General features: G+C 44.5%; 1 protein-coding gene across 1 annotated transcript in view; it reads left to right on the top strand.

Moving 5' to 3' along the window:
* LOC137306049 (collagen alpha-1(IX) chain-like) overlaps nucleotides 1-25,611 on the top strand; it is a 140,114-nt gene that overhangs the window by 62,700 nt on the left and 51,803 nt on the right. The window contains exons 14-22 of the mRNA XM_067975092.1: nucleotides 1,129-1,182; nucleotides 9,270-9,323; nucleotides 9,738-9,782; nucleotides 11,434-11,490; nucleotides 12,435-12,488; nucleotides 15,855-15,908; nucleotides 18,137-18,190; nucleotides 24,237-24,290; nucleotides 25,266-25,319. Coding sequence (XP_067831193.1) covers nucleotides 1,129-1,182; nucleotides 9,270-9,323; nucleotides 9,738-9,782; nucleotides 11,434-11,490; nucleotides 12,435-12,488; nucleotides 15,855-15,908; nucleotides 18,137-18,190; nucleotides 24,237-24,290; nucleotides 25,266-25,319 — 480 coding nt within the window. The remainder of the gene's footprint in view (nucleotides 1-1,128; nucleotides 1,183-9,269; nucleotides 9,324-9,737; nucleotides 9,783-11,433; nucleotides 11,491-12,434; nucleotides 12,489-15,854; nucleotides 15,909-18,136; nucleotides 18,191-24,236; nucleotides 24,291-25,265; nucleotides 25,320-25,611) is intronic.

Raw genomic sequence — 25,611 nt, 5'->3', positions numbered from 1 at the left:
CATATCTTCTCTTATCTTTACAAAGATGATTATTCTTTTAAACAACTATAACGTTGAAATCCCACATATGTATATACATATATTTCTGTTATAGAACAGAATAATTATGTAACATTTCTATTGTAATTACTGTGCAATAAAGTACATCTGCTTGATTTTCTGTGCCTGTAGTTATAGTTTTCACCAGTGATACTTATAAGTATTTTTTCTATGATGGTAAGTGTATAATAAAGGAGTGATTTATATGATAGGGTTTATGCTATTCCTTTCCTTCACATATATGGAGCATTGGTGGTTACATGTGTTTGGTTGGCATATGTAAAATGGTTGGTTTGGAAGGATGGTGTTCTAATAAAGGTGGGTATTTTAACATGTTTTTGTCCATTTCACACTTGAGTTCTGGTGTAATCAAGGGGAGTAATTTTAACTTTGGGCGATGGTGTAAAATGGGCGATATCGAATTAGCCACAGGTAATACACCACACTTGATATTTCTTTCCATTGAAGTCAATGGAAGGAAAATCGGAAGGTGTGTATAACGGGCAGCTAATTTGATATTGCCTGCTTTACACCATTGTCCAGAGTTAAAATTATCTCCAAGATATGTTAAACATGATTCTTACTGGCACTGTCAACGTTATTCTGCCTTTTGAAGTTAAGAGTGCCGCTGTGCATGTACATGATAATGTGTTGGTGGATGCCTGATGATACTGTATTATTGGATGCGGGGTCTTCAGGTCTACCATGTGCTCGATGTTTGCTTCATCCCCATTGTGAGCCTGCAGCACTGCCGTGTTCAGAGATTGGATTCGGTGTTATTGTGTCAACTGCAGCTATTATCTTCAAGCTGACACAGTCCTAATCCAATCTTAACTACTTACTTCATGTGGTATCATGGGAGGTGAAACAGTTGAGTCTGTATACTATTTGATTGCCCGGTCCCATGATTTTCTGACAGAAATTTATACGAGCAAAAGAAACCATGGAATGGGAAAAGGCCAATCAACTAATCAATACCATTTGTTTTACAGATTGTTAGAAACCATCACACCTCTTTAGCCTGAGGGAATTCATGAAATGCATCTTATTGGCTACACTCTCATCGTCTGCTCTCTTCTCATTTTTCAGGGACCTCCTGGTGAAAATGGACTCACTGGGGACCCTGGACTTCCAGGAAAGCCTGTAAGCAGATAACTTCAAAGAATTCATGATTAGATTTTTCGATATTGGCGTTATTTACAGATATTAGACAGACTGAAAAGGAAATGGACTGTTCGTGCCCAGTTTTCCAAGTTCAGCTCATTATGATAGTTATAAGTATAATTCCGATAGATGTATCGAGCGAAAGTGATGGGAGCAGAAAGTTTCTTGTAAGTGAAATTTAAAAGATGGAGACAATTTAAAGGGAGTGTCACGATTTGGGGACAAAAATTCTGAAAGCCTTTGGAAAGCTTCAAAAGGCATCTCAAACCCATCAGCAACCTTTGCCAAGACTGCAATGTCAGGGGACTAAGAAGAGACTGGCAAAAATGAAGGGAGAGGAAGAAACCCAAGATGCAGGCATGAGGCTGCATACAAGTGACAGAGCACCCGACCTTGGAGGTGGTGCTGCATGAGGTGATTGCGAAGAGGGTAGCCCCTTGTAGCACTTCACAGCACCATCCCAACAGGTAAACATCGTAGCAAGGGTGCGCAGCCAAGTTTCAGGCCGTAGCTGTTTGTTACTCTTATCGGACACGCCAGTCCTTTGCTGCGTGATAGCTGCAAGTTTCCTTGCAGCAGATGTTACAACACTGCAATGGTTTCCTTGCTGAATGAGTTACTTCTGAAGATAATCAATTAAGCGATAATTAATTGGATAATTCATTGAGGTTAATCAAACGTTCACATCTCCTAGTGGTGCCATTGGGTCTGCTGTCACAAGTGCAGAGCCTTTGTCAGCACGAATAGCCTGCCAAAGTCTGTAGATATTGTACCCACTGATCTGTGGGTACTGATGGGTAGGCGCATAACATCTCTCATGAGGCCTGTCCTGCCTGACATCCCATCATGTGCTTTTTACAAACACATCATATTGGTGCCAAGAATAGCACTGAGGGAAAAAATGAATAATTTACAACATTTGTGACAAATAGGAGGAAATAGCTGGGGCTCTGACCATCATTTTTGCAATCCTCCCTGGCTACAGGCATGATGCTGGAGGATTGGAGGACTGCTAACGTACCGTTGTTTAAAAAGGGAGCAAAAGATAGACCGAGTAATTATAGGCCAGTCAGTCTAACCTCGGTGGTGGGCAAATTATTGGAATCAATTCTGAGGGACAGCATAAATCATCATTTAGAAAGGCATGGGTTAATTAAGGACAGTCAGCATGGATTTGTTAAGGAAAGGTCGAGTCTGACTGACTTGATTGAATTTTTGAGGAGGTAACAAAGAGGGTCAATGAGGGTAACGAGTTTGATGTAGTGCACATGGATTTTAGCAAGGCTTTTGACAAGGTCCCACATGGCAATCTGGTCAAAAAAGTAAAAGCCCATGAGATCCAAGGGAAAGTGGCAAGTTGGATCCAAAATTGGCTCAGTGGCAGGAAGCAAAGGGTAATGGTTGACGGGTGTTTTCGCGACTGGAAGGCTGTTTCTGTTGGGGTTCCGCAAGGCTCAGTACTAGGTTCCTTTCTTTTTGTGGTATATATTAATGATTTGGGCTTGATCAAGAAGTTTGCAGATGATACAAAAATTGGCCGTGTGGTTGATAGTGAGGAAGAAAGCTGTAGACTGCAGGAAGATATCAATGGACTGGTCAGGAGGGCAAAATAGTGACAAATGGAATTCAATCCAGAGAAGTGTGAGGTAAATGCATTTGTGGAGGGCAAACACGGCATGGGAGTACACAATAAATGGGAGGATACTGAGAGGTGTAGAGGAACAAAGGGACCTTGGAGTGCATGTCCACAGATCCCTGAAGGTAGCAGGACAGGTAGATAAGGTGGTTAAAAAGGCAGATATGATACTTTCCTTTATTAGCTGAGGCATAGAATATAAGAGCAGGGAGGTTATGCTAGAACTATATAAAACATTGGTTAGGCCACAGCTTGAGTACTGCGTACAGTTCTGGTCACCACATTACAGGAAAGATGTGATTGCACTAGAGAGGGTACAGAGGAGATTTACGAGGATGTTGCCAGGGCTGGAGAATTTTAGCTATGAGAAAAGGATAGGCTGGGGTTGTTTTCTTCAGAACAAAGGAGGCCAAGGGGAGATTTAATTGAATTATCTAAAATTATGAGGGGCCTCGATAGAGTGGATAGGGAGGACCTATTTCCCTTAGCAGAGGGGTGAGTGACCAGGTGGCATAGATTTAAAGTAATTGGTAGAAGTATTAAAGGGGAGCTGAGGACAATTTTTTTCACCCAGAGGCTGGTGGGGTCTCGAACTCTGCCTGAAAGGGTGGTAGAGGCAGAAACCCTCAACTCATTTAAAAAGTACTCGGATGTGCACTTGAAGTGCCGTAACCTACAGAGCTATGGACCAAGTGTTGGAAAGTGGGAATAAGCTGGATCGCACTTTTTTGGCCGGCACGCACCCGATGGGCCAAATGGCCTCCTTCAGTGCCGTAACTTTCTATGATTCTATGAAAGGCTTATCCGAATCTAAGTGCCAACAGGAAAAGAAACAACAAACAAAAATGAAGAAAAATAGTTTAAAATAGTCTAAAATTCACATACTTTTCTATCACTGTACCCTTTCTATGACCTCCAGGGTACTCACTCCCACCTAGAAACCCTAGATGTGTTTTTTAAATGGCAACTAGTGTCTGCACACCAAAAGAGTGAGAATTTGTGTGAGGTACCAATATCCCATCATATTAATATGTAATTGAAACACCTGCCTGTTTTAAGGTGAGTCTCCCTACCACCACTTATCCTGCCCAATTGAGGTTAATCAACAATTTGCACATCCTAGTGATGTCATTGGGTCTGCTGCCCCAGCTTCCCAGTGCCTATGTCATCAAAAAATTAACTGCCAAAGTCTTCAGATACGGGCGCAAACACCGCAGCAGCGATATTTATGGGGTGACCCTCTCCCACCCATCGTGGGGAAGTTAAAATTTCCCACAGCATTTCTGGAGGGGAGGGATTTCCGTCTATTTAACAGCTCTGGCCATCTGAGGTTTTTTATTTTCATTCATGGGATGTGAGTGTTTCTGGCACATTTATTGACCATCCCTATTTGCCCTTGAGAAGGTGGTGGTGAGCTGCCTTCTTGAACCGCTACAGTCCACGTGGTGAAGGTTCTCCCACAGTGCTGATAGGTAGGGAGTTCCAGGATTTTGACCCAGTGACAATGAAGGAACGGCGATATATTTCCAAGTCAGGATGGTGTGTGACTTGGAGGGGAACGTGCAGGTGGTGTTGTTCCCATGCGCCTGCTGCCCGTGTCCTTCTAGGTGGTAGAGGTCGCGGGTTTGGGAGGTGCTGTCGAAGAAGTCTTGGCGAGTTGCTGCAGTGCATCTTGTAGATGGAACACACTGCAGCCACGGTGCGCCGGTGGTGGAGGGAGTGAATGTTTAAGGTGGTGGTTGGGGTGCCAATCAAGCGGGCTGCTTTGTCCTGGAGGGTGTTGAGCTTCTTGAGTGTTGTTGGAGCTGCACTCATCCAAGCAAGTGGAGAGTATTCCATCACACTCCTGACTTGTGCCTTGTAGATGGTGGAAAGGCTTTGGGGAGTCAGGAGGTGAGTCACTCGCCACAGAATACCCAGCCTCTGACCTGCTCTTGTAGCTACAGTATTTATGTGGCTGCTCCAGTTAAGTTATTGGTCAATGGTGACCCCCAGGATGTTGATGGTGGGGGATTCGGCAATGGTAATGCCGTTGAATGTCAAGGGGAAGTGGTTAGACTCTCTCTTGTTGGAGATGGTCATTGCCTGGTGCTGGTGTGTTAATTGTCACTTATCAGCCCAATTCTGGATGTTGTCCAGGTCTTGCTGCATGTGGGCACGGAGAGCTTCATTATCTGAGGGGTTGTGAATGGAACTGAACACTGTGCAATCATCAGTGAACATCCCCACTTCTGACCTTATGATGGAGGGAAGGTCATTGATGAAGCAGCTGAAGATGATTGAGTCTAGGACACTGCCCTGAGGAACTCGTACAGTGGTGTCTTGGGGCTGAGATGATTGGCCTCCAACAACCACTACCATCTTCCTTTGTGCCAGGTATGACTCCAGCCACTGGAGAGTTTTCCCCTGATTCCTACTGACTTTTACTAGGGCTCCTTGGTGCCACACTCGGTCAAATGCTGCCTTGATGTCAAGGGCAGTCACTCTCACCTCACCTCTGGAATTTAGCTCTTTTGTCCATGTTTGCACCAAGGCTGTAATGAGGTCTGGAGCCGAGTGGTCCTGGCAGAACCCAAACTGAGCATCGGTGAGCAGGTTATTGGTGAGTAAGTGCTTCTTGATAGCACTGTCGACGACACCTTCCATCACTTTGCTGATGATTGAGAGTAGACTGATGGGGCGGTAATTGGCTGGATTGGATTTGTCCTGCTTTTTGTGGACAGGACATCACTGGGCAATTTTCCACTTTGTTGGGTAGATGCCAGTGTTGTAGCTGTACTGGAACAGCTTGGCTAGAGGCACAGCTACTCCTGGAGCACAAGTCTTCAGCACTACAGCCCGGATGTTGTCCGGGCCTATAGCCTTTGCTGTATCCAATGCACTCAGCCATTTCTTGATATCACATGGAGTAAATCGTTTGGCTGAAGACTGGCTTGTGTGATGGTGGGAATCTCAGGAGGAGGCCAAGATGGATCATCCACTCAGGACTTCTGGCTGAAGATGGTTGCAAACACTTCAGCCTTGTCTTTTGCACTCACGTGCTGGGCTCTGCCATTATTGAGGATGGGGATGTTCATGGCGCCTCCTCCTCCCATTAGTTGTTTAACTGTCCATTCACGACTGGATGTGGCAGAACTGCAGAGCCTTGATCTGATCTGTTGGTTGTGTGATCACTTAGCTTTGTCTCTAGCATGCTGCTTCCGCTGTTTATCATGCACGTAATCCTATGTTGTAACTTCACCACTTACTGGACTATCCAGGATGAAGTCGCTCAAGTGACGAAAATAGGAAATAAAAGCAGAAAATGCACAGTAGTCCAGTCAACATCAAAAAGCTTAAAGACAGGGTCCCAAATTCTGATGAAGTGTCCCACCTGAAACATTAACCCTTTCTTTCTGTTGTACTTAATGTCTCTTTAATTTGGTTTGGTCATTTTTGTTTTGAAGTCATATTTTATTTTAAAAATTCAATATTTTGGAATGTAACATGTACAACATAAGTTGTTACAAGAAAATAGAAATTTCACCTGTCTACTGTCTGTGTGGCTTGGATCTGTCCACTCCACTCATTATCCATGACTGAGAGGGGGTAAGAATGGTGGACCATAGAGCAACTTTTTTACACAGTGTGTTGTGAGTTTGTGAAATTCACTTCAAAGGTTATTGGTTGAAGCAGAAGCTATGTCAACACTGAAGATTAGATTGGATAGATGGATGAAGGAAAAGAGGATGAAGAAGCATGGAACAGGGTAGCCAAACATCATTAGGACTATTTGCTCATGTGGAGGGTAAATGTAAACATGGTTGGGCTGAATGATCTGTTTCTGTGTTGTAACTTCTATTTATTTCCATGCAAGAGGCTGAACAGGCAGCTGGATAGGCCCTTGATAGTGCAGCTCTGAAACCAACCACTACAAGATGTGCAAAATGGCCCTGAGCACTTTCCCCTCTTATTTCTTCCTGTCTGCATAAAAGTGCAGATTCCCAGCTCGGTGGCACAGTTAACGTTAAGAACTCAGTGTGTTTGGAAGCACAGACTTGATGTTACATTCTTCCCCTCCTTGGATAGCAGGTTCGGTCTCCAATTCATTATGCAATCATGCTGGGCTTATTATGGGCTCGATGTTAGCAGGGCTGCGGGTTCGCGGTGGGGGGACTATTGGGCACATGGGTAACGCGCCCGGTGAAATTAGTCTGCCCCCCGCGCGATCGCAGCCTAATTGGATCCACTTACCTGTTCTTCCGGGTTCCCGGCTGCAGATCTGCGCGTCGGGCGGACTGCGCATGCGCAGTAAGGTCTGTCAGCTGGAGGAGCTCTATTTAAAGGGGCAGTCCTCCACTGACAGATGCTGCAAGAAATAGAAAAAATTACAGCATGGAGCAGCCCAGGGCAAAGGCTGCTCCCAGTTTAATGATGCCTCACTCCAGTTATCATTAGATGAGGTGAGGAGGAGGGGGAGGACAGAGATCTTAACCCCAGCAGGCGGGAGGAAGTGGCCTGCCTCTGCCACCAGGAAGGCCTGGCTCGAGGTTGCAGAGGAGGTCACCTGCACCACCAACATATCGCTCACCTGCATACAGTGCAGGAGGCGCTCCAATGACCTAAGTAGGTCAGCCAAAGTGAGTACACTTACTCATTCCCCTACAATCCATCTGCCACATCACCGCCCCCACCCCACATCTCCTTCTGCACTGCCAACACTACTCTGTCACATCACCCCTCATACCCACTCAAAGCTCATCTTCATCTTACCTGCACTTACTCACCTCGCCAGTACTCATCCCGCCAATACCACTCAACCCAATCCTCATACAGTCTCATGGCTCTATCTCATACTCACCCTCTCGTGCATCTCTTTCACAGTCAGCCTCACTCAACCTGCCACTACCTGTGCTGCAGTCACAGGGCATGCATCACATATGTGCAGTAGGAAGCGTAAGGCAAATGTGTCGTGAGCATGAAGGGGATGCACAAGGGTGTTTGAGGGTTTGTCATGGTTTTTACTTATAATGAATTTCTGATCAACTCACATTACATATTATATTGGCACCACTACTGCCACGTCTTTGCGAATCTTGTCTGGTTTGTGCAATAATGCCCTTTCCTGAGGATCACAATGAAGACCCACAACTGATGACACCCATTGTGTCACTGCAGAGTGGGTGCAGGTGTATTTGCAGGATTCTTTTGTGCAGACGGCTGAGAGACGTCGGCGATGTCCCCGGTAGCATCCTGGAAGGATGCGGAGGAGAAGTTGTTGAGGGCAACGGTGACTTTGACAGCGACAGGTAAGAAGATGGTGCTCGGGCCAGCCGGGAGCAGCTCGGCATGAAGGAGGCTGCAGATGTCTATGACTACATGTCGAGTGACTCTGAGCCTCCGTGTGCACTGCTGCTCAGAGAGGTCCAGGAAGCTGAGCCTCGGTCTGTGGACCCTGTGGCGAGGGTAGTGCCCTCTGTGACGCATCTCTCTCTGCGGATGCCCTCCCACCTGCTGTGCAGGTGGATGTGTCACAGCCCTGTGTTGTGGAGCTCCACATGTCAGAGGTGGACGGCGTGGCCGACAAGGCTGGTGATGCTGTTCGCCCTCCGAGGAGGTCATGACTGCAGCTACGGCGGCCCCCATCCGGAAGATGTACATCTGAGGGGGTCCGCAAGGTAGGTACATGTCTCTGGACCCTGGGGTAAGTGTGCAAGTTGGTGAATTTTCTTGTCAGGAAGAGGGTGGTGGAGGCCAAACTTCGTCCCAAGTGACAGAGTGGCCTCCTGCAATGAGTGAGGGTCTCCCCCATCCCCCCCACCTGTCAAATGGACCTTTGCAGCTGCCACAGGCTGACAGCTGCAACATGTCCATTTCAACTGGGACTGTTTCCCCCAGTATGGGAAACAGTCCCAGTTGTCTATAAAATCCCACCCCTCCTCACATATTCACTTAATCAGGTCAGTTAATGACCTGAAATAGCACAATAAATACTTTCAAGTGGCATCCCGCTGGCTTTAATTGCCTGCGGAATTCCCACATGCGGGGGCTGCGCGCGCACGTTGGCGCGTCAGTGGGGATCCCGGAAGTGGGTGGGTTGGAGCCGGGGTCCGGTCCCGCTCCGGGATTCCCCGATTTTCGGAGCCCCCCCGCCAGGAACGCACCTGATAGCGGGTGCTAAAATGAAGCCCTATGTGTCTTTTTTTGCATTTACATTTCTTGCCCTTTCTTGTTTGATTATTGTTGTTCCTTTATTAAATACCATATAAGTAGAGAGCTGCATGTCACACTATGTAGTTTGGACTGTAGCCACAAGGCATTGTCTGTGCACTTAAATTCTGTTGTGTGAACATGTACATTATTGGACAAACTCCACAATGAAGATTCTTCTATTGACGACAATGTTACAGAGTCACAGGAAGTTCTTACCCGTATTTTTTTTTAATGTTAGGGTGACCCTGGAACAAAAGGACCACCTGGCATACCTGGACCTCCAGGGCCCAAAGTAAGTTCAGTGTTACCCTTTTTTCATATTTCTGCCTTTAGTTGTTTCCATTGGTAGTTGTCTGGTACATATATTTTTTGTTAACTGTGTGCATGTTCCATTTAAAAGATCTACAAAGGGAGATCCAGTTTTTTAAACTGAATTGCTCAAAATATATATTACCTCTGTTGTGTGAACAGGATCAATCTCAGCTGTACTGCCTCCCATTATTAAGTAGCCTCTTGACACTTAAGCTTTAATGTCCACTTGAATAGGGTAAAAAAAGCCTAGTGACACTCATGGATCCAATCTGCAGCAAAAATAAAATTGCAGAAAGTAATTTAATTATTAACAAAAGTTGTTTATTAAGCTTCAGTTTTCATGTTTTTTTTCTACAGTACAATTTACTAAATGCTGCTTCTCTCCTTTGCAAAGGGCCCACCTGGCACGGCAGGAGCAGATGGAAGTGGAGATGTTGTGGTAAGTGCACAGGGTATTCAAAAATAAAAACCTATGCGGAACAAGTTTCAATCCGCCCGTCACCTTGATGTTTTAAGCATCTAAGTACAGTGCTGTATAACAGGCTTACTCATCACCAACTACTTAATCCAGGTCCCCATTTGAGTGTTTTTGGCACAGAAATCTGCCCTCTGTGAAGTTGACTCTCCTTCCAGTTTGGTGTCGGCCAGAATCCTCCCTCCTGGCAATCATCTCCCTTCGTTGTCTTTGTCCCCATGGTTGTGTTGCCACAGGTCGATAGTGTGCACTCCATATCTGGCAAACATAAACTCTACCTGTGTGGTTTTCTCAGTTGCTTAGTTTGGAGACCCTTGGTCATGGTGATGTAACTAACACCCGGCTGACCAAAAAGAAAATTCAGCATCTGGAAGAGAAAGATTGGTTAACATTGCTGGTGAGACCTTTCATCAGAACAGATATGATCTAAGCTGGATACATTTTTTTTATGGAACTGACAAGAGTAAATCAAAACATGCCCAGGAAATGTAATTTTAAAATTTGAACTTAGCCAGAGAGAATTTCTTTGCACAAAGGATTGTGAGAGTATGAAGTGGAGTGTCCAATATGTGCAGAGGTGAGACAGTTCAGTGGATGATAACGCTGGTGTCTGCACTGTATTAGTGATCACTCTATTTGTCAGTTGGGAGATTGATGGGGATTGGAAGATGTCCATTCCTTTTTTTTATTCATTCATGGGATATGGGCGTTGCTGGCAAGGCCAGCATTTATTGCCCATCCCTAATTGCCCTTGAGAAGGTGGTGGTGAGCTGCCTTCTTGAACCGCTGCAGTCCTGTCTGGTAAAGGTTCTCCCACAGTGCTGTTAGGTATGGAGTTCCAGGATTTTGACCCAGCGACGATGAAGAAACATCGATATATTTCCAAGTCGGGATGGTGTGTGACTTGGAGGGGAACGTGCAGGTGGTGTTGTTCCCATGCGCCTGCTGCCCTTGTTCTTCTAGGTGGTAGAGGTCGCGGGTTTGGGAGTTGCTGTCGAAGAAGCCTTGGCGAGTTGCTGCAGTGCATCCTGGTACATACTGCAGCCACGGTGCACCAGTGGTGAATGGAATGAATGTTTAGGGTAGTGGATGGGGAGCCAATCAAGCAGGCTGCTTTGTCCTGGATGGTGTCAAGCTTCTTGAGTGTCGTTGGAGCTGCACTCATCCAGGCAAGTGGAGAGTATTGCATCACACTCCTGACTTGTGCCTTGTAGATGGTGGAAAGGCTTTGGGGAGTCAGGAGGTGAGTCACTCACCACAGAATACCCAGCCTCTGACCTGCTCTTGTAGTCACAGTATTTATGTGGCTGGTTCAGTTAAGTTTCTGGTCAATGGTGACCCCCAGGATGTTGATGGTGGGGGATTCGGCGATGGTAATGCGGTTGAATGTCAAGGGGAGGTGGTTAGACTCTCTCTTGTTGGAGATGTTCATTGCCTGACACTTGTCTGGTTGATAGCTATTCCAATGGTAAATGAAACAAGTAAACTTTGCTGCCATAACCCCTATCTGTGGGATATAAATCACTTACTTGGACAATGATTTTTGTATTTGAATTCCTTCATTCTGATGTTGTTTTTGTGAAACATAATTAAGAAAGTCTGTTCTGTTTCCCAGTGTACGATGTCCTGTCCTCCAGGCCCTCCTGGGCCCCCCGGGCTACCAGGGTTTAAGGTAAACAACAATTAAGTTCCATTATGCTACTCCAACTTGTATCATTACAAATATTGAGGACTTTTGACCCCAGTAAGTGCCCTGTCACATAAGAAAGCACGGTAAAAGATAAGGTCAAATGAATTGGCTCTGTCCATAACCCATAAACATCCTATCCTATCAAAGATTCTTCTCCAACTATTTAAGTTCCTGACAGAAGATTGTGTTTTTTGGCGCTGTCGGCTGAGAGAAGCATGTTGGGTAGGACACAAAAAGATTCATTGCTCTTCTTTGAGTAGTGCCATGGGATCTTTTAACTTCCACTTCAATGGACAGAAAGTGCCTCAGTTTAATGTCTCATCCAAAGACAGACCCTCTGACAGTGGAGCACTCCCTGAGTTCTGCACTGAAGTGGCAGCCTAAATTATGTGCTCAGGTCCTGGAGTGGGGCTTGAAACCAAGCTTTTTGACTCAGAGGTGAGGAAAATTCCAACTGAGTTAAGCTGACACTTAAAGGCCAGGTTTGTCTTCCTGTTGTGGTGACAAATTTGAATTTTACTTTGCTAATGGTGGCACCGGGTTTTCACTCTGTGGTGTATGGGTTTGGAGAGACAAATCCTCTTTGATGAGGTGTATCTGTTTTTCCACCTGCACATGTTTTGTTTGACCATGCACCTCCTGTGTTTAGCTGGTCAACATGGTCCCAGACCTCTGCCAGCACCACCATTGATGTTGCTGCACATCACAGTGGCAAGGAAATGACTCCAGTTGTCCCTCCCCATTTGTGAAAAGGTGTCTGGTTCCTACTCTCACAGGAGCATGACTGAGACTGGGAGCTCAGATGTGAAGGAGGTCAACCCTGTGTTCCTCCATCCTATGAAGCTATATTTTGGTCCCTCAGCAAAGTGTACCACGAGCTCACCCAGAAATATTGATTGTGAAACTAACTACCTTGTTTCTTCTAGGGTCATAAAGGCCAAAAAGGTATTCATGGAGAGGTCGGGAAGGAGGGTCCAAAGGTATGTGAACAAAGCCAAATCTCCTTATGAGTCATTCAGTACATTTCTCCAAATTAGAGAAAATATATAAAATACTCAATTACTCTAACGTTACGTTATATATGCAAGATGAGAAAGGGTCCATATGCACTCTCCCCGCTGCTTACTGGAATCATCTCCATATCCCCAGCCTTCCTCCCACTAAACGCGCCCCCCACCCCCCCCCGCCACTTTTTGGACAGGCAAAAGAAAGCCAATTTCGGAATCATTGTCAAAGATTCCTCTCTAATACCTCAAAGACGATTAGGCAAGCCTTGGTTAGTTATATCCCAAAATCTTGTCTTCCTTCTGCTATGACTTTGAAAAAATGTGTCCAATGCCCTCTTGAAGAACTGCAAGAAATCAGTCCCTATTACCAGAATGACATTTATAGTTTAATCACTCTCTGAGCAAAATAAAACACCCACAGCTCAAACCTCAGTCCCTACTTTCTAAATTTAAGTGAATGGACCCTAATTGGACTGAGCTCTATTATGTCAAATAATCTATCTATTTGTATGCTATCAATGTCCTTTTCAATGTTAAGGTCCTGAATCAGATCCCCTCTAAGTCTACATCTCTGCAGCGCATCCAATAAAGTCTGTCTTCGTGACTCAGTGCTCTTAGGCCAAGGATCATCCTCATTGCCCTTCTCTGTACTTTCTCCAGAGCCAAAATGATCAAAAAGGTTTCAGCAAATATTTAAATAACTGTAATATTGAACTTTCTCTGTCTTCAGAGCTGAATTTAAATACAATTAATTTTCCTGAAAGGAATATTAATTCATTGTTATTGCAAACTAGTTGGGATGAACGCTGTAATTCTTACTGGCATTATTGTATTTGTTGAGTTTTTAGAAGGTTGGGAATTAGGATTGTGATAGAACCATTGGATGTTTCATTTATGGTGGGATGAGTGTGAATGGAAGGAACATGTTCATTCTCTGCTTCACTGATCCTATTAGCCAAAATGACAGAAGGCCCAAATGAGAGAATGAATAAAAATAATTTATGTAGCGCCTTACGGCATATCTCAGAAGTATACCAAAGCACCTCACATAGAATGAACCCTGGGACTCAGATGTGAGAGGGCTAAGAACTGAGCCAACTGACACTTACATGTTGAGGTGCTGCATAATTATAAATGTAAAAAAAGATCCAAACTATAGTGACTGGTAAGTGAAAAGAAGCAAGGTCTCCAAAAAGCACTAATTTAAACACTTTGGGAATAAGATTAACCACAATAGTAAGCATAAGAATGAGATCAGAACAAGGATAACTATTGTGATTTCAGCTTCCACACTTCATTGTTTGGAAGAAAATAATCAGGATCAGGTAAAATTGAGAGTTATATGTGTACTTCTCTATTCTGTGATTTTGGATGGATGTGAGATGCGGTTACTGAAAGTGCAAAAAAAAATCTATGGCTAGTCAAACTATGGTGCTATCAAAAATTGTTATAGATTTGAAGAAGTAAGGAAACTTGTCAGAGCCAAAGTAGTTTGGACTCAACAAACCTCCCTGGTCCAAGACTTTCAAAGATGGTTCATAAGAGTAAAATGAATGGAGGAAGAGGAAGGTGCTAAACAACATGGCAATGAAAAGATAAATTAACAGATGGACTGATTGAGAAAACAGCCGTGTCACCAAAGAGAATGCAGTCAAGATCAATGGGATGAAACCATCAAGACAGCATCAGAAGTGAAGACTATAGTTGCCAAACAATGGTAACCAGGTAGTTGCTAAGGGAGAAGAAGCACTTTTCTATTGACTGTAATGGGGCCTCAGGTGGGACCAGGGGAAAATTTTGAGATATTTATTCTTTGTGGGATTACATCATGAAGATTAAAGCTGGAGGTTTATAAATAGGGTATGACATAGCTTAGTATTGAGGTAAATGCATCCATTGATTTTCCATCCATTGATTTCAATGGTGAAGTTCCACAGCCTGGTGTGTACTTGGAAACTTAATCTATGTAGAACTCAAAAGTTCCAACACATGGGTGATAAGAACTCTAAAGTCTTAAAATAACAGAACAGCACAGGTCGATGATGAGAGCCTCCCTAGGGTGTACAGAAGCAGGTGACATGGTTTAGTTCCAGTCTTTCATTAGTCAGGTTGGGTTTGGTTTTCTTGTGGAGTTGAGAAACATCCAATGGTTCTATCACAATCCTAATTCCCAACCTTCTAAAAACTCAACAAATACAATAATGCCAATAATGGAGTAGAGTACCAGAGTGTTTGATCACCATTCTTGTTCTTTTGTAAGCAAAGGGTGATGATACACAGTTTTCTGCCACTTTTAACCAATTTGCTCTCGAAGGTGCTGACTCCCGTTATAATACGACTCCAGGGGTACCGCACAAGTGGACACTTTTGTGAATCTAGGTACTGAGTACTAGCAGACTTTTCGATCAGTGATGGGGATGGCATTATAGCTCAGCCTGATACTGTTTTCACCCAATGTCATATTTGTGCAGTTTCTAACGATGGTCACTGGATACTGTCATCAGGAACCTTGGATGATTCCCCCTCCCCCCCCCCCCCCTCCCACCTACCCTCTCTAAGACAGGACTGCTGAGGAAATTGATATGCCTTCACCTCTACCCCGGCTGAGCTCTGCTAACTCAGCACATACCAAGGTATTCTAATTAAGGCAGTGAGTAGCTGAGCCATATTGATTCTGAAAGTCCCAGGTTCGATTGCTGGTCTTTGCTGAGTCAGTTGATCACAGCTGGAATGATGGTAGTGGTACAGGTAGTAGTGTTGGTTCTGTGTTAAGGAAGGGAAAGAGCAGCCAGGCCTCCAGCTCCTGATCACTATCCAGCAACCTTTGCTCTAACAAAAACCAGCATGGACATTATGGGCCGAATGGCCTCCTTCTGTGTTGTAAACATCTATAAGTCTATGCATGCATGTAGGCTAGAGCAGGACTGGGCATGATTATAATATCGTTCCGTGGTGGAATAGCCTACTGATATTCAGTGATTAGGCTCACATATAAAGAAAGACTGCTTGGATTGAGGTAAGAAAAGACATCTGGCCCTTGTGCAGCTGTACCCCAAAAGGAAGTCAACACCTTCAGGGAAGAAAGTTGTTTGCAAAAGTATTGAGCACAGAACGAGGAAGCAAACTGAGACCTTCCTGATCTAAATGGCTGAGTTGCACACTGGGCAGCACAGTTTCCAATGAGTCTTGTGGACTCAGATTTCTGATGAATTTTGCATTGATCAAAGTGAGGGGTTTCACTCTCAGAAATGAAACACTTTCTCAGTGTCTGCATCAAGCACCGCAAAGTCAGATTTATCCAGTATGTGTATTAATTCATGTTGTTGCTTCTAAACACAGGGGGATCGTGGTTTCTCTGGGCCACAAGGTATTGGAGGGCCTCCTGGATCCGAGGTGTGTAGGTGATATTATCCACAAAAAGCATATTCTAGAATACTTAATGGATTTTTTCTGAGTGAATCTGAATTCCCATTCATTCTAATAAATTACTGTCTGAAAATTACCATCTGTGCCGTTATCATATAAATGCTTAACATACTCAGATCAAATTCCTCACTCTACCATTTTAACAGAAGAGTTAAGTGGTTTATTGTAAATGGGTCGGCACCTCCATTAAGTAGAGGGAGGAACTTGATACAGACACGTTAAACTTTTGTATAACAGCACCCACAACAATAATTTCTAGCCTTCTACGTGTTGGATATTGATTTCAAACCATAGTGCATAGGGCAGGTGTCTTGGTTTAATCTTCCATATTTTAAGTTAGCCTTCTCTCCCATTCATGTTAGGCCCATTGAAAATTGCATTTTTAAATCCCAATACAACCATCAACGTATTTTTATATGACCAGTAACAAAGACCAGTTCAAGGCAAGAATGGTTTTCATTGCTAAGCAGGCAAAATGAGACAGTAGCAGGAAAGAGGGGCCCAACAGCATCTACACTATGGCAGCTCCACAGCTGGTCCATTCATTATAGAAAACCACATAGGGGTAAATTTTCCTCATTAGCACTCCCATCATACAACTATTCATGATGGGAATGTATGTTGGAATTTGGGAGCACTTTTGATTATATATCCAGTACTTTTAATAGGTGGAATGTTGTGGGGACTATGAATTGGATGCACATCTGAATTCCTGACATGCACAGCCAGTGGGCAAATCACTGTGTGCAAATTTAGGGAGGCCTAAAGACAAAAATTAACACCTACCCAACATCATTGTATTCCAAATGGACTAAATTCAAGTGTTTAAGGGGGGGGGCAAATTTAACCCTACCCACCCGTTGGAAACCAGTAAGTGTGGGATGGGAGTACAGAGGGCATCTCACAGTCGGAAAGCAGTGAGGAAGTGGAGGTGTGAACTTTCCTTGTGAGGCTCGGAGGAGAACTCTTGCTCTTCCTGGACCCACAAAGGTAATTAAGAAACATACCTTTAATGGCCTTTTCTGCTTCCGATCCTTTTCTGCCAGGCCTTCAACTGGTGAGAAAGCCACAGCAGCTTCCCTGCTTAGGCTGGAGTTAAAATTGCAGTTGGGGCTCGATGACAACATTGGACACTAATCTACAAATTTAAAGAAGGACTCTGGCCGGCTTTGGATGGGCAGCTTAACCGCCTGTCCAGACATATCCGTAAAAATTGGAAATGCCGGAATCTGAGCGGGAAATTGGTGGGTAAGTCGCCCAATGGATTTCACATGTTTATAAGCCCAGTTTCCAACAGGTGGGTACATAGGAACAGGAGTAGGCTATTCAGCCCCTTGTGGCCTATTCCACCATTCAGTTAGATCACGACTGATCTGTACCTCAATTCTATTTACCTGCCTTTGCTCCATATCCCATAATATTCTTGCCTAACAAAAATCTATTAATCTTAGTTTTGAAATTTTCAATTGACCTAGCCTCAACAGCTTTTGGGGTAGAGATTTCCAGATCTGGTAGGGGTAAAATCCACCTCAGAGCCCAAAAAGAATGGTGACATGGTGCACAGATTAGTTAGGATGATAAAGAAGAAGAATTTGAAAATGAAAACTTTTATTTTAATATTTTAATATCTGAAATTCCTGTGCTGCGGGAGGACGCCAGTTGGGAGTTTTGCCTGTGGAGAGCAGGGACTTGGGGCAGAACTTAGGTCCACCGGGTTCTGCTCTATTTATACTCCCCCACAAATTCTGAGAGGATGAGGCGGGGGCTTCTTAAGCCTGCTCCTATTGCATCCACCAGATCAGGGGCAGGTCTGTGAATTCTGCCCAGCATGGCATGCTATAGGCCCAGTGGATCCCATGGCTGCTGAGAGCAGAGGGACGTCCTCATTCCCGCGTTCATTTTTTACTTCTGATCTTCGGCCTGTTATAGGCCTCTGGCTTCCCCCATTGGAGCGACAGGAAGCTACTCCGATTTTCCAGCACCTCCTCAGGCCTCTATTGCAGATGCAGACAGCCACAAATATTAAAACGATTCTGTCCGAAGGATTTGGGACGGGGTCAATGGGTTTCAAGGAATGGATGGACCTCTCACTCCACCATGCTAACGGCAGCAGAGCAGTGCCCCAGAATTTTAGGCCCTTTGTTTTTATCCATGGTAGTACTTGTTTCACTCTGAGATCTAATTGTTCCTTACAGGGTTCTCGAGGGTCTAGAGGCTTTCCTGGCGCGTCGGGTGATAAAGGAAGCAAAGTGAGTGGCATGTAATATATTAATCTAATTTTCCACAGGGGCTGTGTATTGTAGTTGTCAGTCATTTTATAGTTAGCTACACCTGCAAGGAAATATTCCTCACTGTTCTCGCCATCACTGCATGGTACATGTTAGCGTCAGTGAAAAAAGTTCCAATGTTTCACTTAATTCTCTCTTTATTCTTCATAAATGTTTTTCTTCCAGCTGTTTCCCTCCTCTCCTGTTCCTCTGCAATCCCTGTGCTGTCTTCAACACTGTTTATCACTTCATTCTCCTTCACTGCCCCTTCTCTCCCCTCCAATTCTGTAGCACAGTTCTCGTAGCTCTACTTTTTCTGCCCCAACACAGTTAATATATCTTCTCAGTGGTTTACTGTCATGTCCTTGCAGTCACCTTTGGTAAACCTCAGAAGTTATACCCTTAGACCCCTCCCCTCCTATTCCTCTTTTACATGTTACCCCTTGGCAGCATCATCCAGAAGGATTGCATCAGTTTCTATGTGTGTGTGTATACCCAAATCTTTTTTTTAACCACCACCAAGGCTTTCTGACTGTCTGACAAATATCAAGAACTAGATGAGGCACCATTTCTTTCAGCTCAATCTAAACTGAAACCATCCTTCTCAGTTCCTGCCAGCACCTAAGTGCTACTGGCTCTCGCTTCATCAACCTCCCTAGTTGGCCTCTCAGGATGAATCCAGGTGTGCAACCTTGACATTCTATTAGTTCCTGAGCTAAGTTTTTTACTGCCATCAATACTGCATTCTGCTGGCTGTAGAGCATTGCTCGCTTATGTTCCTACCTCTTGCTCACTGTTGCTGAAATTCAAATCTACCTCTTCATTATTTCATGGATTGACTTGTCCAGTGTTCTCACTGGTCTCCCCACCTCCACCCTTCAGAAACTTCAATGAATCTGGAACTCCACAATCAGGCTGCTCGCTTGCAATAAGTTCCACACCCACCATCCCTGTGCCTCAGCAAACTGACTCCCTGAGTTTTCATCCTAGTCTTTAAATCCTTCCACATGGCCACATTCCACCTCATGTGAGCCATTTGGTCCTGGTCGCATTTTGTGCTTGCTTCACTGGAAGCTGATCATTCAGTCATTACATCCATGCACTCTGGAAATCTCTCCCGAAAATTGGATTTTTTTTAAGGATGAGTTTCCTCTTTTTTTTTTCCTCAGGCCTTTTATCAGCTATAGCTGATGGGGTTGGATGAATAGCTTTCTCCCATGCTTTTCCAATACAGAAGGAATATAAGAAAACCTTGCTCTAGGGGAAGCAACTGGTCTCCATCTGTGGCAACCCATGTTGAGTTACAAAATCTGACAGCATTGCAGAGTCACATCTTCATCCCAAGAATCATGTGACACACAATGTTCTACTCAGGAAAGCATATCAACAGGACTAGCGAAGGCCAGTACTAACTAATTCATTGTTAATTCATTCATAATTCCTATTCTTAAGTCCTTCTTTCCCACAACTTCAAAACTGTGGAACTCCTTACTGTTCTCAATTTTCCTCTCCTCCTACAAACTAAAGGCGTTTAAAATCAAAGCTTGGTGTCATTTAATCGCTACTTCTTGTCTTACCGTCTGTTTTCTTTTAAAATCTTAATGGGGCCCTTCAAGTAGGTTTCTCAATTTAAAATAAAACTCCCGCATTCACAATATCTTAGCACATCCTTTGTGAAAGACTCTTCTCTCCAATCTTTGAGAGAGCTATGTCCAACATTTTGTCCCTAGTGGTTGTCAGGGCAATGATTTAAGAACAAAAGAACATAAGAAATAGGAGCCTGCTCCGACATTCGATCAGATCATGGCTAATCTTCAACCTCAACTCCACTTTCCTGCTCGATCTCCATATCCCTTGATTTCCCTAGAGTCCAAAAATCTATCTATCTCAGCCTTGAATATAATCAACGACTCAGCATCCACAGCTCTCTGGGGTAGAGAATTCCAAAGATTGACCACCCTCTGAGTGAAGAAATTTCTCATCTCAGTCTTAAATGGCCGACCCCTTATCCTGAGACTGTGCCCTCTAGTTCTAGACTCTCCAGCCAGGGGAAACAACCTCTCAGCATCTACCCTGTCAAGCCCTCTCATAACCTTATATTTTTCAATGAGATCACCTCTCATTCTTCTAATCTTCAGAGAGTATAGGTCCATTCTACTCAACCTCTCCTCATAGGATAACCCTCTCATCCCAGGAATCAATCTAGTGAACCTCCATTGCACTGCCTCTAAGGCAAGTATATCCTTCCTTAGATAAGGAGACCAAAACTGTACGCAGTACTCCAGGTGAGGTCTCACCAAAGCCCTGTACAATTGTAGTAAGACTTCCTTATTCTTGTACTCCAACCCCCTTGCAATAAAGGCCAACATGCCATTTGCCTTCCTAATTGCCTGCTGTACCTGCATGCTAACTTTTTGTGTTTCTTATATCAGGACACCCAAGTGTCTCTGAACTCCAACATTTAAAAGTTTCTCACTATTTAAAAAATATTTGTTTTTCTGTTCTTCCTACCAAAGTGAATAACCTCACATCTCCCCACATTATACTCCATCTGCCGCCTTCTTGCCCACTCACTTAACCTGTCTATATCCCTTTGCAGCCTCTTTGGGCTCGATTTTACACACAAATTGCAAGTGCATTGGGGCCAGTGGTCTGCGAAAATTGCAGAAATGCAGGGCGGGTTTGGAAGCCGGCTCTAACCCGCCGACTTCCGAGTTCCCCACGGAAGGAACTGTGTGCGTGGGGCGTCCTGAATCCAGACGTCCCGCCGACAATTAAAGCCGGCAGGATGATAGTTAAAGAGCCAAATGTACCTCACTGAGGTACTTAAGGCACTTTACTTGTGAAATATTAGGTAGTTAGAACGATTTTTAACTTACCTCGGCGGATTTCCCACGGCTTCTGATTCAGTGAAGTTAAAACACAAAATCAACCTACTTTGCCACCCTGCTCCGATGTCCCCCTCTCCAATCTCCCCCTCTTCACCCCCCACCGATGTCTTCCCGATCTCCCCCTCTTCACCCTTCGATATCCCCCCGATCTTCCACTCTCCCCCCCAAACTTCCCCTCTCCCCCCCGATCTTCCCCTCTCCCCCTCCATCTTCCCCTCTCCCACTCCGATCTTCCCCTCTCCCCCTAATCTTCCGTTCCAGCGCCGGATGATGTCTCGCTCTCTCTCTTTCTCTACCCACCCCCCTCGGCGTTGCAGCTCCTGTCGGCAGTCAGTCTGTCAATCAGGCTGGCTGCTGGGCGCGAAACCCGGAAAGAACTTTTAATCACCATCAATTACATTGCGATCGTGTCGGCAACGGTAAGTTTTTTTTAACTCGGGTTTGCCATGCACACCTTTTCACCGCCCCCCCCCCCCCCCCCCCCGCTGCCAACCTGCCACCATTTAAAAATTGAGCCCTTTGTGTCCTCCTCACAGCTTACTTTCCCACCTAGCTTTGTATAGTCAGCAAATTTGGATACATTACACTCGGTCCCTTCATCCAAGTCATTAATACAGATTGTAATTAGCTGAGGCCCCAGCATTGATCCTTGCGGTACCCCACTAGTTACAGCCTGCCAACCTCTGTTTTCTGTCCATTAACCAATCCTCTATCCATGCTAATATGTCACCCATAACCCCATGAACCCTTATCCTGCATAGCAACTTTTTGTGTGGCACCTTATTGAATACGTTTTGAAAATCCATATATACATCCACTGGTTCCCCTTTATCTACCCTGCTAGTTACATCCTCAAAAAACTAATACATTTGTCAAATACGATTTCCTTTTCATAAAACCATGTTGACTCTGCCTAATCATATTATGATTTTCTAACTGTCCTGTTACCACTTCCTTAATAATGGATTCTAGGATTTTCCTGATGACTGATGTCAAGCTAACTGGCCTGTAGTTCCCTGTTTTCTCTCTCCCTCCTTTCTTGAATAGCAGTGTTACATTTGCTCCCTTCCTATCTGCTGGGACCATTCTAGAATCTAGGGAATTTTGGAAGATCAAAACCAGTGCATCCACTATCTCTGCAGCCACCTCTTTTAGAACCCTCGGATGTAGGCCATCAGGTCCAGGGGATTTATCCCATTAGTTTCTCAAGAATTTTTTCTCTACCGATAATAATTACTTTAAGTTCCTCCCTCTCATTAGCCCCTTGGTTCCCCACTATTTCAGGTCTGCCTTTTGTGTCTTCTACTGTGAAGACAGATACAAAATATTTGTGCAACACATCTGCCATTATAATTTCTCCTGTCTTAGCCTCTAGGGGACCAACGTTTAATTTTGCTATTCTCTTCCTTTTTACATACTTGTAGAAGCTCTTACAATCCGTTTTTATATTTCTTGCCAGTTTACTTTCATATTCTATTTTCTCGCTTTTTGTCAATTTCAAGTTGTGCATTTGTATAGCGTTCTTAGCGTACTGACTGAATCAAATTATTATATCAGCCAGCATGCCTTGTGTATCCACTGGATAGGCCTGGGCTTTGCTACCTTTTTCCACGATGGGTATCTCATCTAGCTGTCTATCTGACAGGTCTCAGATTACATATTGGTAAATGAGTTGGAATGTCTCATGAGTTTCAACCTTGGTCATAACTAAACTAAAGTTTCGGGAGTGCCCATTTTTGGGTTTCTCCCCTCCCCACCCACGGAGGGCAGTTACCCTGTGCACAAATGGTGAGGTCCGAGGAGCCCCGGTTATTGGGCCTTGGACCTCATTCCCATAGAGGTGGTGCTGCAGGAGGAGCTCCGATCAGGTAAGTGGAAGGAGTTTGGGACGCAGCCAGCGCAACGGTGGTGGCCACGGGAGGTGGGGGGGGGGGGTGCGGCCTGGGCCTTTGGGGGCTCGCGGGTCTCAGGGAGAGCGATCGGCGGCGGGGGTATCCCCAACAGACAATGGCCTGTGGGCTCGGGCCCTGGAGGTCGGGGATCTCGCGCGGTGGGAGGGGAGGAGGGAGTTCAAGGGCCAGATCCTGGGGGGATGGAGATCTGATGTCGATGGCCAGAGCCTGGGGGGAGCAAGATTGGAGGCTGGAGGCCGGAGCCAGGGGAGAGGGAGATCGGAAATCGGGTGCCAGAGTCTGGGGGGAGGGATATCGGAGGTCAAGGGCCAGAGACTGGGGGGAGGGAGATCGGAGATTGAGGGTCAGGGCCTGGGGGGAGGGAGTTCGGACATCGGAGTCAGGGCCTGGAGGTCAAAGATCAGGGATCTCAGGGCTGGGAGCAGTCGCACCTTTTTGTTACAGGCAATCTTTAGTTTTGATTTCCCTGAGTGCAGCAAGCGCTGACTGCCTCAGGGCAAACCAATGTTGCAGCGGGGACCTGAGGCAGGTGCTAGACCCCTTATTTGCATATGCAAAGGACCTAACTCCTGCTTCAGGCGTGGGTTAAGACGCCTCTTGTTTGTCCTTATCGAATATGGTGGGCGGTGCACTTCCTGCCGGCCATTTTGGGGACATTGGAGGCTGTGCGGCACCAAAAAAGATGGACGTTAACGTATCCCAGTTTCTGGGCCTCCCTATCAAGCCTGTATAGCAGACATAAGATCAAAGATATATGTTGGTGTTGAATTATCCAGATCTGTTAATTGCTCTAAAGTAATTAAATAATTTTTGAACTCAACCTTTTTTGCTCATTCCCGTTGTTTTATTGTGAATTCCCACCGTTTGTCCAGGAACCATTTAGCAATATTTAAGCTTTGCCTGGGTGTGATTTGTAGCTAGCACTACACACCCTGCTTTCAATTACAATCAGGATAAAGATTACTGGATTAAAACAGTCTCAACCCTTTATCGATTCTGTAACTTTTAAGTTTTAATACTGCCATTATATACTCCTTTATAAGGTTCTCTCATACGGCACGATTTATAATATAATAACCTTTATATGGCTCCTCTCAACATGGAGAACACAATTAAAGCATTCCACAACAAAAAAGGCTTCTAGCTAGATTTCAAATAGACTTCAAGAAGGAGATTTACTGTATAAGACTTCTCAAAAATTGAAGTGATTTGTTTGTCATTCAGGGAATTCCAGGATTTAATGGTTTGCCGGGGCCTCCAGGAACTACTGGACCTACTGTAAGTATTTAATTATTTTATGCTAGTTTAAGTTAAAGGTGCAGTGACTTATAGTTCTTTTTCTATAGGTAGATCAGAGATTAGAACCTAAGACCATTAGAAAGTATAGAGTGAGAAAAAGCCGTACAGCCCTTTGAGGCTGTTCCTTTCAACCTAGGTTTCTCAACTAAAATATATTGCTACATTCCCAATATCTGGGAAAAGTACAAACTGAATCAGTAGATCAGACAGTAGGCAGTTTGCACCCACTGAGTAGGCCAGATGAAGTGCCACTTTGCTCTTTCTCACTGGGAATCTCATCTGATTTCATAAGATATGTTCAGATGCAGAAGGCCCTTTGATCCATTTGGTCTCATCCATTCCAAATACTAACCTTACCGCCTTATCTTTACAACTGTAACTTACCCCCGAACAGGCAGATTGTAGCATGGCCTAGGCAATGGGTTAGTCAAATGGGCTTCAGTTTAATGTCCATCCAAAGGACAGCCCTTCTGATAATACTGAAGTTGAGTGTCAGCCTTGATTATGTGCTCAAGTCTTAATATGGGGGAATCAGACCACACTACATTCTGATTCAGAGGTGGGAGTGATGTTAACTGAGGCAAGCTGACATTCAGGAACAGTCTTCATTGACTTAGTATTTTGACTGACAGATCTCAGATCACATATTAGTAAGTCGGTTGGACTATCTGTGACCATGGACATATAAGGATTTTTCACTCATCCTCCACTCACTGAGGAAGGTGAATACTTAGATGTTCTTTCGAAGAAAGAGGTAATTATGGGAATATAAATTGTGGAGATGGAATAGAAAAAACTAGCAAAATAAATAGAAACCGCATTTATTTTTGACACTGTATATTAAAATGCAATCAAGTTTGGAAAGCAGTATTGCTGAGATATCAGTGACCCCTCCTAATGAAGAAGAACTGTAAGTGGTTAAAAAAAATCATCAATCAGTCTTCTATATTTTAGGGACCAGAAGGTCCAAGAGGTGGAAACGGAGAACCAGGCATCAAAGGTGCCAAAGTAAGTTTTTATTCATCCCTCCTGTTTTTGATGTTTGAATTAATGCTTACATACAAATGTGTAATATTCTCGATAATAATATGGAAAATTCAATGATTATGATAGTTTTTCTGGAGAATAGTGGCTACCTGGGAAATGACCACATGGCAGTAATCTAACTAAAATTTGAAGTAAAAATAGACAGCTGATTTTTAAACAAATGTCTCCCTTGTCCCCATTTTCTGTCCTGAGGGCGTTGACATATATTGGGATACAAGTCCATAGCTGTCAGCCCGTCCCTGTTATCTTGCTT

Source organism: Heptranchias perlo, chromosome 3, assembly GCF_035084215.1.
Source record: "Heptranchias perlo isolate sHepPer1 chromosome 3, sHepPer1.hap1, whole genome shotgun sequence".
Taxonomy (NCBI): Eukaryota; Metazoa; Chordata; class Chondrichthyes; order Hexanchiformes; family Hexanchidae; genus Heptranchias; species Heptranchias perlo.
Note: the sequence above shows the minus strand (reverse complement) of the source record. Positions and strands in the feature narration are given on the sequence as shown.